General features: G+C 39.7%; 1 protein-coding gene across 1 annotated transcript in view; it reads left to right on the top strand.

Moving 5' to 3' along the window:
* Nucleotides 1-14,758, top strand: part of RXFP1 (relaxin family peptide receptor 1) — a 149,465-nt gene that overhangs the window by 96,709 nt on the left and 37,998 nt on the right. Inside the window, exons 6-8 of the mRNA XM_002806637.6 lie at nucleotides 6,044-6,115; nucleotides 11,055-11,126; nucleotides 11,216-11,287. Coding sequence (XP_002806683.3) covers nucleotides 6,044-6,115; nucleotides 11,055-11,126; nucleotides 11,216-11,287 — 216 coding nt within the window. The remainder of the gene's footprint in view (nucleotides 1-6,043; nucleotides 6,116-11,054; nucleotides 11,127-11,215; nucleotides 11,288-14,758) is intronic.

Here is a 14,758-nt window from a genome sequence, read left to right as displayed (position 1 = left end):
TGGGTTGAAAGTTCTTTCTTTAAGGATGATGAATATTGGCCCACACTCTCTTCTGGCTTGCTGAGAGATCTGCTGTGAGTCTGATAGGCTTCCCTTTGTGAGTAACCCAACCTTTCTCTCTGGCCACCCTTAGCATGTTTTCCTTCATTTCAACCCTGGTGAATCTGACAATTAGGTGCCTTGGGGGTGCTCTTCTTGAGGAATATCTTTGTGGTGTTCTCTATATTTCTTGGACTTGGATGTTAGCCTGCCTTGCTAGGTTGAGGAAGTTCTCCTGTATAATATCCTGCAGAGTGTTTTCCAGCTTGGATTTGTTCTCCCTGTCACATTCTGATATACGTATCAAATGTAGATTAGGTCTTTTCACATAATCCCATACTTCTTGGAGGCTTTGCTCCTTTCTTTTCACTCTTTTTTTTCTCATCTTGCCTTTACATTTTATTTCATTGAGTTGATCTTCGATCTCTGATATCCTTTCTTCTGCTTGGTCAATTTGGCTATTGAATCTTGTGTATGCTTCACGAAGTCTTCATGCTGTTTTTCATCTCCATCAAGTCGTTTACATTCTTTTCTAAGCTGGTTATTCTAGTTAGCATTTTGTCTAACCTTTATTCCAGGTTCTTAGTTTCTTTGCATTGGGCTAGAACATGTTCTTTTAGCTCAGAGAAGTTTGCTATAGCCCACCTTCTGAAACCTGCTTCTGTCAATTCATCAGACTCATTCTCTATCCAGCTTTATTACCTTGCTAGCGAGGAGTTGTGATCCTTGGAGGAGAAGAGGCATTCTGGGTTTTGGTGTTTTCATCCTTTTTGTGCTGATTTCTTTTCATCTTCATGGATTTATCTACCTGTGGTCTTTGTAGCTGGTGGCTTTCAGATGGGGTCTCTGAGTGGGTGTCCTTTTTGTTAATGTTGAAGCTATTTCTGTTTTTCAGTTTTCCTTCTAACAGTCAGCCCTTTTGCTGCAGGACTGCTGGAAGTCCACTCCAGACCCTGCTTGCTTGGGAATCACCCAGGCAGACTGCAGAACAGCAAGGGTTGCTGCCAGTTTCTTCTGTTATCTTCATCCGAGAAGGGTACCCACCAGATGTCAGATAGAGCTCTCCTTTATGAGATGCCTCTTTGGATATACAGGGGTCAGGGAGCTGCTTGAGGAGACAGTGTGTCCCTTATCAGAGCTCAGGTGCTGTGCTGGGAGCTCTGTTGTTCCATTTAGAGCTGCTGGGCAGGTAAGTTTAAGTCTGCTGCAGTGGAGCTCATAACCACCTCTTTTCCCAGATGCTCTGTTCTCGGAAAGTGGGGCCCTATTTATAATTTCCTGATGTGCTGCTGCCTTTTTTCAGAGATGCCCTGCCCAGCAAGGAGGTAATCTTGTCACAGTCTGCCAGCAGAGGAGTTGCTGAGCTGCCACAAGCCCTGCCCTGCTGCTGTGTAAACTTCCTTGAGGTTTTGTTTACAGAGGCACAGTTAGAACTGCCTCAGTAATGGCAGACACCCTTCCCTGCACAGAGCGCTACCGTCCTGCGTCCAGTTGCACTTACTGCAAAAGTCAGAGTGTTTCAGATTGCTGGTCTTTGTGGGTGTTGGACCTGTCAAACCAGATCACCTGGCTCCCTGTTTTAAGCTCCCTCTTTTTTTTAGTAGAATGGGTGGCTCTGTCTCCCAGACATTCCAGGCACCAGTTGAAATGGCTGCCCAGATTTGTGTGCGGTTTTGTGTGGAAACCCACAGCACCAGTTATAACAGCCATGCTGGAAACTCTTGGTGCTTTTTGGCCCGGAACCTCCTGGTCTGTGAGTGGTAAAAACTGCAGGAGTGGTGCAGTACCTGAACCGGAGTGATGGAGAGGATGGAAAAGCCCCCAATGGCCTCTATTGGGTATGGAGGGGGGTCCTCCAGGGATTGTAATTCCTGGGTGAGGCAGCACCCTACCCTGCCTTGACTCACCCTGCCTGGGATATACCCACTGTGCCACCAGTCCCATTGAGATGCACCTGGTACCTTATTTGGAAATGCAGAGAGAACCTGTGGGAACTGCACTCCAGAGCTGTTCCTATGTGGCCATCTTGCTCCACCTCCAACAGGTCTTCCTCAATGCTCACCTTAAAAGAAAAATGAGGTACCAAAACAGAGATATAGACCAATGGAACAGAACAGAGGCATCGGAGGCAACACAACATATCTACAACCATACAATCTTTGATAAACCTGACAAAAACAAGCAATGGGGAAAGGATTTCCTGTTTAATAAATGGTGTTGGGAAAACTGGCTAGCCATGTGCAGAAAGCAGAAACTGGACCCCTTCCTGACACCTTACACTAAAATTAACTCCAGATCGATTAAAGACTTAAACATAAGACCTGGCACCATAAAAACCCTAGAAGAAAATCTAGGCAAAACCATCCAGGACATAGGAGTAGGCAAGGACTTCTTCATGAACAAAACACCAAAAGCATTGGCAACAAAAGCCAAAATAGACAAATGGGACCTAGTCAAACTCCACAGCTTCTGAACGGCAAAAGAAACAGTCACTAGAGTGAATCGGCAACCAACAGAATGGGAAAACATTTTTGCAGTTTACCCATCTGACAAAGGGCTGATATCCAGAATTTACAAAGAACTCAAACAGATTTACAGGAAAAAAACAAACAAGCCCATTCAAAAATGGGCAAAGGATATGAACAGACACTTTACAAAAGAAGACATATATGAGGCCAACAATCATGAAAAAATGCTCATCATCACTGGTCATTAGAGAGATGCAAATCAAAACCACATTGAGATACCATCTCACACCAGTTAGAATGGCGATCATTAAAAAATCTGGAGACAACAGATGCTGGAGAGGATGTGGAGAAATAGGAACACTTTTACACTGTTGGTGGGAGTGTAAATTAGTTCAACCATTGTGGAAGACAGTGTGGCGATTCCTCAATGCCTTAGAAATAGAAATTCCATTTGACCCAGCAATCCCATTACTGGGTATATATCCAAAGGACTATAAATCGTTCTACTATAAGGACACATGCACACGAATGTTCATTGCAGCATTGTTTACAAGAGCAAAGACCTGGAACCAACCCAAATGCCCATCGATGATAGACTGGATTGGGAAAATGTGGCACATATACACCATGGAATATTATGCAGCAATCAGAAATGATGAGTTCATGTCGTTTGTAGGGACATGGATGAATCTGGGGAACATCATTCTCAACAAACTGACACAAGAACGTAAAATGAAATACTGCATATTCTCACTCATAGGCGAGTGATGAAAAATGAGAACACATGGACACAGGGAGGGGAGTACTAAACACTGGGGTCTATTGGGGGAAAAGGGGAGGGTCAGCAGGGGGGGAGCTGGGGAGGGATAGCCTGGGGAGAAATGCCGAATGTGTGTGAAGGGGAGAAAGGAAGCAAAACACACTGCCATGTGTGTACTACCTATGCAACTGTCTTGCATGTTCTGCACATGTACCCCAAAACCTAAAATGCAATAAAAATTTTAAAAAAAGAAAAAGAAAAATGAAATGATCTTTCACCAGGTCCACCATTAAGAAAGTGAAGAACTTTTGTCCATATGTTTTCAAATTCATTGACTACCTAAAATAGCAAATCACTGTGAGTGGAAACCTCTGAGTATGTTGTCTTGGAAATTTGATTCCATTTACACATCTGCCTTGTGAGTTGGGTTTATTTTGGCCTTGAGTGGTATCTGACATGCTAGCTTCCCTTTGGAACTCTCAAAATCCACACTGGTCCACATGATGTTTACCTGTTATTTAGGTCAACTTTGTGACTAACTTATGTTGTCATATGGTGAATTGTTGTGTTTAGATATTCTGTACCTAAATCACACTAACTAAAAACTATCTCAGTATTCCTTGTTTCATTTCTATAACAATATATATTGGTTCTTATTTTGGTTTTATAATAGAAAAACCTGATAAATGAATATATATCTGCATATTTTTAAAGATAAGAGGTGGAAATACAGTGGAATCAGAAGAAAAATTAACTCACTACATTCAATGAAATGTTCTGCAGACCCAGATAGTAAGCAGACTTATCTATTTCATATTTGAGAATAGAAATTCTAATGAAAATTACTTTTCAAAATTTCATTCTGAGCATTTATCAGTCAAAAGAGAAGAAATTTTCACAATTAGGCCTGACACAAAACTTCAAGAGTATACTGACTTATTTTATTTTCTGATTTTTGGAAACTGAAGAATTTTTCTGTAGCATCACTTGATTTATAGGAGCTAGACTACAAATCTAAATATCAAAATTTTGATTTATATAATGTACGGGCTTAGCATTTTTGCACAATAGACATTGAATTAATTCTCATTTTCTAACTAACTCTTTCTAATTAAACTAAAATTAATTTGGATGAATTAATTTCTGAATGACCAATTTGTTCCGCATAACAAAATGATCAAAATAGCCTAATTGTTTGAAAATTTCTAATTGGTTATTAAAGGTCTATGCCTTTAGACCTCCAGGCAATGCAGTCTATTTCTTAGTAGATCATTATAATACTATAGACAAACAAACAAACAAATACATGATAAATTAGAACCACTCATTACTTACTACATGATTGGGTCCACAGCCTGTCAGGTTCAGGTGCATAATAATTTTTTTTTTTTGAGAGACACGGTCTCACTCTGTCACTCAGGCTAGAGTGCAGTGGTATTATTACAGTTCACTGCAGCCTCAAACTCCTAGGCTCAAGTGATCCTCCCACCTCAGACTCCCAGGTAGCTAGGACTACAGCCATGTGCCACCACACTTGGCTATTTTTTTTTAAGAGATAGGATCTCACTATATTGCCTTGCCTGGCTGGTCTCAAACTCCTGATTTCAAATGATCCTCTTGCCTTGGCCTCCCAAAGCTCTGGGATTATGGGCATAAGCCACTTTGCCCAGCCTATAATAAATTTTATAATAACATTTCACAATCAAAGTTAGATTTTCTTGCATATTGAAGAAATAGGGTACTTTTTCAGTCAAAATTTTTAATTAACTGGAAGTTTGCTCATATTGATTTCTTTCTTATTGCTCCTAAAATTTATAACAAATTACATGTAAACTTTCACGACACTCTAAAGAGCAATGGTGACCTGCACTCAGAACAAGAAGGCAGCCTTGAAGTTCTTACTTTATCATTCCCACAATCTGGGGCAAGTACATGTAGAAGTGGAAAACTTCATGTGGGTGCAAAGATGCAATAGCGTGTACTCTGGTACCCATTTCCTTTGACCTCCAGTTAACTCAAGGTCATATTTTCAGTATTACCTAACTATGTAAGCCTGCATTCTTGTCTTGACATGTCAATCTAATTTATAGTCTTCTAGTCCTGATTGTTTTTATATATGTTTTTCTTTTTTGCCACTTTTAATCCTTATAAACTTCCCCCAAACAGTTTTTGGAACAAGGCTTGGATATCCAATGAATGAGATCACAACTGACGTGGGTGGTTGACAGATTTGTGATTAGCATAGAATATGGTTTGGGATATTACAAACATCGTACACTTTTAGGTTGGCTAGCACTGTGTTAGGCACTTAAGTTTAAAGAATTATAGCAAGAAATGTTTTAAAAAGTCTTCTACACTTCTGATTCATGAGGGCTTTACTATGTGTTAGCATTTTATTTCTAGAAAATTCAAATAGTAAGCTTTGACGATTATTCATTCACCTTTATAACTAGAATTTCTAGATACAAACCAGCCTAATTGCACATAAATTTAATAGAAACATGAAGTGACATGATATCCAGCTTCACTAAATTATTTTATGTTTACCTTTTTCAGTTTTTTGAAATTTTTAATTGTCATCAAATACATATAACATAAAATGTAGCATCTTTTTATTTCTACATTTTTAAGTCTAAATTCAGAGACATTAAGTACATTTATATTGTTACACTACCATCACCATCACCATCATCCATCCATCCACAGAATTCTTTTTGTCTTGCAAAATTGAAACTCTGCTTAATTTTTTTTTTCTTTTTAATAATCCTTTTCACAGGTACCTGCAAAACAATAAGATTACATCCATCTCCGTCTATGCTTTCAGAGGACTGAACAGCCTTACTAAACTGTAAGTACCAGTGTGAATTGATTTGCCCATTCCACAGTGGTCTGATAGCCTAGACTATTCCAATCCAGATCAGCCTCCCTATCCACAACAGTGCCAAGGAGCCATGCAAATGGTGCTGAAGGGGCAGTAGAGCATTGCAGCTAAGAGCATGGGATTGTGAGTTAGACAGGCTTCAGTGCGAGTCCGGATTGCCTTATTAGCTAGGTGTGTGACCTTGAGCAATGAGCAATTTAGATTCCTTTTTCTTTTTTTTTTTTTTTTTTTTTTTTTTGAGATGAAGTCTCACTCTGTCATCCAGGTTGGAGTGCAGTGGAGTGATCTCAGCTCATCACAACCTCCACCTCCTGGATGCAAGTAATTCTCTGCCTCAGCCTCCTGAGCAGCTGGGATTACAGGTGCCCGCCACCACACCCGGCTAATTTTTTTTTTTTTAATTTTTAGTGGAGATGGGGTTTCACCATCTTGGCCAGGCTGGTTTTGAACTCCTAACGTCATGATCCACCCGCCTTGGCCTCTCAAAGTGCTGGGATTACAAGTGTGAGCCACCATGCCCAGTCAATTTATATTTCTTTCTAAGTATTAATTGCCTTTACTATAAATACAAATTATAATAGTTCCTACGTCAGAGATGTTGTAAGAAACAAGAAACTCCATGGGAAGCATTAGGCACACTGTGCCTGACACATACTAAGAATTCAATGTATATTCACCATGGTGACAGGAGTGATGACTGAATGAATTTAGACAAAGTAAAAGCCTGATGCAGCCAGGCAGGGTGGCTCGTACCTACAGTTGCAGCACTTTGGGGGACTAAGGCACGAAGATCCCTTGAACCCAAGAGTTTGAGGCAGTGATGTGCTAGGATTGCCCGACTGCACGCCAGCATCCAGCATGAGCCATAGACCAAGACTCTGTCTCTGAGGGGGGGAAAAAAAAAGACTGATGATGATATTTGTGAAGAAGAAGAAGATATTTGCAAAAATTTGCCTAGTTATTTAATTATTATTTTTTCACTAATCCCACTTTTAAAAATGCATGAATGCTGTAAGGTTAAAGAAGTAAAGCTTTTTGTGGTAAAATATACATCACATAAAATTCACCATTTAATCAGTTTTAAGTAGACAGTTCAGTGGCATTAAGTACATTCACACTATTATGCAACCATCGTCAGCATCCACCTCCAAAACTCTCATCCTCCCCAACTGAAACTTCATATTTGTTAAATAGTAACTCTTCATATCTGTCTCTCCCTGTTTCCCCCTCTCTCAAACCCCTGACAATCATCATTCTACTTCCTGTACTTATTGATTAACTACTCTAGGTACTTCATATAAGGAGAATCATAAAATATTTAGGTTTTTGTGTCTGGCTTATGTCACTTAGCACAATGTCTTTATGTTCATATTGTAACATGTATCAGAATTTCTTTTTTTAGGGCTGAATAATGTTCCATTGTATTTATAGACCACGTTTTGTTTAACTGTTTGGCTGTCGTGAATAATGTTGTGAATAACTGTTGGCTGTCGTGAATAATGCTGCCATCAACACAGGAATACAAATATCTGTTTGAGTCTCCACTTTCACTTTCATTTCTTCTGGGTATATACCCAGAAGTGGAATTGCTGAGTCAGATGGTAACTCTTTGATTTTTAAGAGACTACCATTTGATGTGATTTTGATTTTTTTTTCCTTTCTTTGAGACAAAGTCTCACTCTGTTGCCAGGCTGGAGTGCTGTGGCACAATCTACAACCTCTGCTTCTTGGGATCAAGTGATTCCTGCCTCAGCCTCCTGAGTAGCTGGGACTACAGCCACGTGCAACCACACCAGGCTAATTTTTTTTTTTGTATTTTAGTAGCAACGGGGTTTCACCATGTTGGCCAGGATGGTCTTGATCTCCTGACCTCATGATCCACCCACCTCAGCCTCCCACAGTGCTAGGATTACAGGAATGAGCTACCGTGCCTGGTCTGATTTTGATTTTTTTAAAGGGTTGCCATACTGTTTTCCACAGCAGCTATACCATTTTACTCTCCACCTAGTGATGTGCAGGAGTTCCAGTTTCTCCAAATCCCAACCAACACTTGTTTTCTCATCTCATTTGTTTGTTTTGACAATAACTATCCTAATGGGTGTGAAGTGGTATCTCATCGTGCTTTTAAAAAAATAAATAACAAGCTTTCTTAAAGTTCCATTCTATTGAGTTCTGCAATGCAGCATTCTAGAAGTAACTGAAAAGAAATATAACCAAAAATCACATAAATAAATAACTCCCTTTATTTCCATTTATGTCCCCTTGTTTTCTTTATCCTGTTCTCTATCCTAACCCAAGAAACCCATTCCATCAGATTTTTAGCCTGTGGTATCATACTTTGGGATTCAGTCAAGGAGAGCACCTAATAATTCACTAGCAAAATGGAAGAAGACTGCAGGAGACTCGAAGCCTTAACAGGAATCACTTTAGCCACACCCTCTTCCCTTCTGCCCCATCCCTGCTCTTTATGTCTTAGCAAGTACCCAGCATCAATATTGAAGTCACTCTCATCAGGCTCCTGACTGTCTTCTTTCCATATGTCTTTGCAAAATTTACTAAACACCATCTGTTTGGCTTAACGTTCACTAGATATGGAGGAAGCTCTTGAAAGGCAGTACAGAACTGGAGCAAGAACTTTAAAGTGTTCTCCATCTCTTTTCATAGCTTTTCTATAGCATTGGAATATTGTTGACTATTAAAGACACCACATATTTCTAGTTAAATAATCATTAGAAATCTGCTGTTTATGGATCTAAATAATCATTAGATCCATAACTATTCATTAACCCTCAAAGAGTCCAAGTATTTTAGGTAGACACCATGAGGGCATAGAAAGATAAATCAGGCTTGTTCTTTTTATTTATTTTTTTTAATCTTATTTTTATCTTTTGAGACGGAGTTTTGCTCTTGTTACCCAGGCTGGAGTGCAATGGTGCGATCTCGGCTCACCACAACCTCCGCCTCCTGGGTTCAGGCAATTCTCCTGACTCAGCCTCCTCAGTAGCTGGTATTACAGGCACACACCACCATGCCCAGCTAATTTTTTGTATTTTTAGTAGAGACAGTGTTTCACCTTGTTGACCAGGATGATCTTGATCTCTTGACCTCATGATCCACCCGCCTCGGCCTCCCAAAGTGCTGGGATTATAGGCATGAGCCACCGCTCTCGGCTTTGCTCTTTTTAAGTAGTTATACCTTGGCATTTCGGGTAGATCACTGAGCTACCACTGGGGAGAGGCAGGACTCCTATTCTCTAGAACTTTATCATCTAAGATGGGGAAAACAATGCCAACATATATACAACATTAGAGAACCGTTTTTTTAAAGTACTTAAGTTCCAAACCTGTGCTGCTGAAACCAAAACTGCTCTGACAGTTTACTGAAAGGAGTGACTATCTTAGGTCCAAAGCAGTAAAGGATGGCTCTGAAAAACAAAGAGGACTGGGCTAAAAAGATGGGCACAGGGAGCAATCGTGGATCAAATGCCTCTTCCCAGGAGGGTTTTTGTATAAGAGAACCCCCTGAGGTTATAAGTCATTTCTTACCCCTTACTGTGCCCACCTGGGCTTCAGGTTTGCAAAGGGGGGAAGAAAGAGCTCTATCATGGGGTGCCATTGCTCACTACCCCTAAGCAAAAGTCAAACCGGGCAAGGGAGAACAGATTCTGGCAGGAGAAATTTTACAGGATGTTTACTCAAGATATGAAAGAGTGAAGACAGAGAAATGTTACAGAATGTTTACTCATGATATTAAAGAGTAAAGAAGAGAGAGAAATCAGTTTGAATCATGTATTAGTGGAAGTGAAACTTGAACTCTTACTTGCATATGAATCATAAGCAGAAAGAATAAGGAAAGAGGGAAGAAATTGGAGTCAGAGGCTTGAGCAGAGATACTGTTATAAAACATAATATGTGCTGAATATTACAACCATAGGAAGTAGATAGTGATATTATCCCCATTTTAGAGTTGGGGAAGCTGAGGCTTACAGGAATTCATTGCTTGCTCAAGATCACTGATAATTGTTAATATCAAACTGTTTGAAAACAGATTTAGTGCAGCGAATTGCTACACTAAAGAGATTGAGACAGGAGTGAACAGGGCAAGAAGAGATCAACACAATAGAACAGAGAGTTATTTCACTTTGCAGAAGAGTGGGAGGTAAAGATGGGCAGGACAGAGTCAAACTCTTCAGCAAGGCATGCAATACCCTTTTGTCCAGAACAGGCCCCTGCCTGCCTCCTAGGTTTATCTCCTGTGTCTCCTCATTTCCTCTTCATGGTGAGTTCCCGCTGGATTACCTGGTGATTTCTTAACTTGTCACTCTCTCATACCTCTTGCTTTTGCATAAGCTTTTTCCTCTGCCTAGAATAGCTCCTACCCATTCTTTGCTTTGTGAATTGCATGTCTTCATCCAAGACCCTTCTCCATTGTGCCTCTGTTTAGTAAAGCTGTCTCCTGTCTCCTCAATCCTCCACACTCTGCTGTCCCCATCCCTCGCAAAGCTGGGTGTTTTCTCCTCTGCAATGGCAGAGCAACCATGCATTAGACACTTCCCTCTGCATTCCCTGACATTACAAAGTTATCTGTTCACATGCTGTGGCCTCTCCAGACTCAAAGCCTCTTAAAGAAAGGGATGGCATGCTTAGCACAGCGCCATGGAGTAAGTATTCAAAATAGGTTAATGAATACATGAATAGATGAATGAATAGATTGATTAATTATGAGGATATTTAAAACTAGGTGTGATAAGGTAATGATAACAGTTCTTAGAGAGTCAAAGACAGAGAAGTGGCATGATGAGAATGCTATATAAAAAATTTTAAGATGAATGATTATTGTTTTTACTTTCCTTATTGTAAGATATCAAAAAGATACAAATTTATTGCAGTCATTTCTCCTTTTCCAGGTATCTCAGTCATAACAGAATAACCTTCCTGAAGCCGGGTGTTTTTGAAGATCTCCACAGACTAGAATGGCTGTATGTTTAATTTATGTAGCATTTTATAGCACTGCATTTTAGGTTCTAAAGATATATAAATGAATTAATTTTTTTCTTCTGGCTGGCAGGATAATTGAAGATAATCACCTCAGTCAAATTTCCCCACCAACATTTTATGGACTAAATTCTCTTATTCTCTTGTAAGTACTAAACTAATGCAAATATTTCAATCAAAGGAAAAGACATGAATAAAAATTAATGCTTAAATTTAATACCATTAAATTTGGAATGGTGAAAAGCCCAAAAAGCCTTTTCATTAAAAAAAAAAAAACTTTACTTCATCATATTCTATAAGGCTATTTATAGTTACAACAATTTTAAGAGATTTTCTGTCTTCTAGAATCTCAGCCCATAAAAACTGAATATATTCTCACTCTCACATTTTATCACAGTGTTCTTAAGCACCTCCTTACCATTCTACACAGGTAGACTTCAAGGATATTGTGGGTTTGGTTCCAGACCACTGTTTTAAAGCAAATGTCACAATAAAGCAAGTCACACACATTTTTTTGGTTGCCCAGTGCATATAACAAAGTTATATTTATACTATACTGTAGTTAATTAAGTGTACAATAATGTTATGTCTAAAAATGTGTACACCATAATTTTAAAATACTTTCTTGCTCAAAAGTGCTAACAATCACCTGAGTTTTCAGCGAGTTGTAATTTTTTTGCTGAAGGAGGGTCTCATGTTGATGTTGAAGACTGCTGACTAACCAGAGTTGTGAGTGCTGAAGGCTGGGGTGGCTGTGGCAATTTCTTTAAGATAGCAATGAAGTTTGCCGTATTGATTGACTCTTAATTTCATGATCGATTTCTCTATGGTATGCATGCTATTTGCTAGCATTTTACCTATAAGAGAAGTTCTTCCAAAATTGAAGTCAGTACTCTCATATCCTGCCATTGCTTTATCAAGTAAGTTATATAATATTCTAAATACTTTGTTGTCATTTCAACAGTTTTCGCAGCATCTTTACCAGGAGTAAATTCCATCTCAAGAAGCCACTTTCTTTACTCATCCATAAGAAGCAGCTTCTCATCCATTCAAGTTTTCACATGAGATTGCAGCAATTCAGTCACATCTTCAGGCTCCATTTCTAATTCTAGTTCTCTTACTATTTCCACCACCTCTACGGTTACTTCTTCCACTGATGTCTTGAACCCTTCAAAGTCATCCATGAGGGTTGGAATCAACTTCTTCGGAACTCCTGTTAATATGAATATTTTGATCTTGCTTCTATGAATCACAAATGTTCTTAATGGCATCTAGAATGATGAATACTTTCTAGATGGTTTGTAATTGACTTTGCCCAAATTCATCAGAGAAATCACTATCTATGGCATCTATAGCCTTACAAAATGTATTTTTTTAAATAATAAGACTTGAATGTTAAGATTAGTCTTTGATCCATGGGCTACAAGACCGATGCTGCGCTAGCAGGCATGAAAACAACATGTATCTCTTTGTAAATCTCCATCAGATTTCTTGGGTGACCAGGTGCATTGTCAATGAGCCATATATCTTGAAAGGAAGTCTTTTTTTCTCTGAGCAGTAGGTCTCAAGAATGGGCTTAAAATATTTAGTAAACCATGCTGTAAGCAGACGTGCTGTCATCCAGGCTTTGTTGTTCCACCAATAGAGCATAGGCCAAGTAGGTTTAGCATAATTCTTGAGGGCCCTAGGATTTTTGGCATGGTAAACGAGCATTAACTTCCACTTAAAGTCACCAGCTGCTTTTGACCCTAGTAAGAGAGTCAGCTTGTCCTTTGAAGGTTTGAAGCCAGGCATTGACTTCTCCTCTCTAGCTATAATATCTGGTAAGGTATCTTCTTTCAATAGAAGGTTGTTTCATCTACACTGAAAATCTGTTGTTTAGTGGAACTATCTTCATCAATGATCTTAGCTAGATCTTCTGGATAACTTGCTGCAGCTTATCCATTAGTACTTCCTGCTTCACCCTGCAATTTTGTGTTATAGAGACAGCTTCTTTCCTTTCCTCATGAATCAACATCTGCTAGCTTCAAACTTTTTTTCTGCAGCTCCCCCACCTCTCTCAGCCTTCATAGAATGAAGTAGAGTTAGGTCTTGCTCTGGATTAGGCTTTGGCTTAAAGAAATGTTGAGGCTGGTTTGATCCTCTATCCAGACCCCTTAAACTTTTTCCATCAGCATTTAGGCTGTCTCACTTTCCTATCATTTGTGTGTTCACTGGAGTAGCACTTCTAATTTCCTTCAAGAATTTTCCATTGCATTCACAAGTTGGCTAACTTATGCATGAGGCCTGGTTTTTTACTTAGATTTTAAAATGCCTTCCTTACTATGCTTAGTCATTTCTAGCTTTTGATTTAAGGTAGGAAAGTATATGAGCAGTATATCTTGAAAGGAAATGTTCTTTTTCTGAGTGGTAGTTCTCAAGAGTGGACTTAAAATATTTAGTGAACAATGCTGTAAACAGATGTGCTGTCATCCAGGCTTTGTTGTTCCATTATACAGCACAGGCAGAGTAGATTTAGCATAATTCTTGAGGGCCCATAATTCTTGTGGGACTCTTTCTTTCATTTGAACAATTAGAGACCACTGTAAGGTTATTAACTGGCTTAATTTCAATACTGTTGTGTTTCAGGGAATAAAAAGGCCTGAGGAAAGAGAGAGAGAAGGGGGAATTGCTGGTTGGTGGAGTGATCAGAACAGACTCAACACTTATAGATTAAGATGGCTGTCTTTGCCATGTGCGGTAGCTCACGCCTATAATCCCAGCACTTTGGGAGGCCGAGGCAGGAGAATCATCTGAGGTCAAGAGTTCAACACCAGCCTGACCAACATGATGAAACCCTGTCTCTACTAAAAATACAAAATTACCTGGGCATAGTGGCACATGCCTCAGGAGTCTGAAGCAGGAGAATCACTTGAACCTGGGAGGCAGAGGTTGCTGTGAGCTGAGATTGCGCCATTGTACTCCAGCCTGGGCAACAAGAGTGAAACTCCATCTCAAAAAAAAAAAAAAATGACTGCTGTAACATATGGGCATGGTTTGTGATGCCACAACTGCAATAGTAACCTCAAAGATGATTGATCACAGATCACCACAAACAATACAATGATAAGAAGTTTTATGGCTGGGCAGGATGGCTCATGTCTGTAATCTCAAGCTTAGGGAGGTCAAAGAGAGAGGACAGCTTGAGGCCAGGAGTTTGAAACCAACCTGGGCAATATAGCAAGATCCCATCACTACCAAAACAACATTTGTTTTTAGTTAGCAGAGCATGGTGGTGCATGCCTGCAGTCCAAGCTGCTCAGGGGGCTGAAATAGGAGGATCACCTGAGCCCAGTAGTTTGAGGCTGCAATGCCCCATGATCACACCACTGCACTTCAGCCTGGAAAACAAGGCAAGATCCCGACTCAAATGCAGTATCTGCAAAGTGTAATAAAGCAAAACACAATAAAACAAGGTGGGCCGGGTGCAGTGGCTCATGCTTGTAATCCCAGCCCTTTGGGAGGCCAAGGTGGGTAGATCATCTGAGGTCAGTAGTTCAGTACTAGCCTAGCCAACATGGTGAAACCCTGTGTCTACTAAAAATACAAAAGTTAGCCAGGCGTGGTGGTTCATGCC

The sequence above is a fragment of the Callithrix jacchus genome, chromosome 3 (genome assembly GCF_049354715.1).
Source record: "Callithrix jacchus isolate 240 chromosome 3, calJac240_pri, whole genome shotgun sequence".
Classification (NCBI taxonomy): Eukaryota; Metazoa; Chordata; class Mammalia; order Primates; family Cebidae; genus Callithrix; species Callithrix jacchus.
This window is presented reverse-complemented; position numbering and strand designations above follow the sequence as displayed.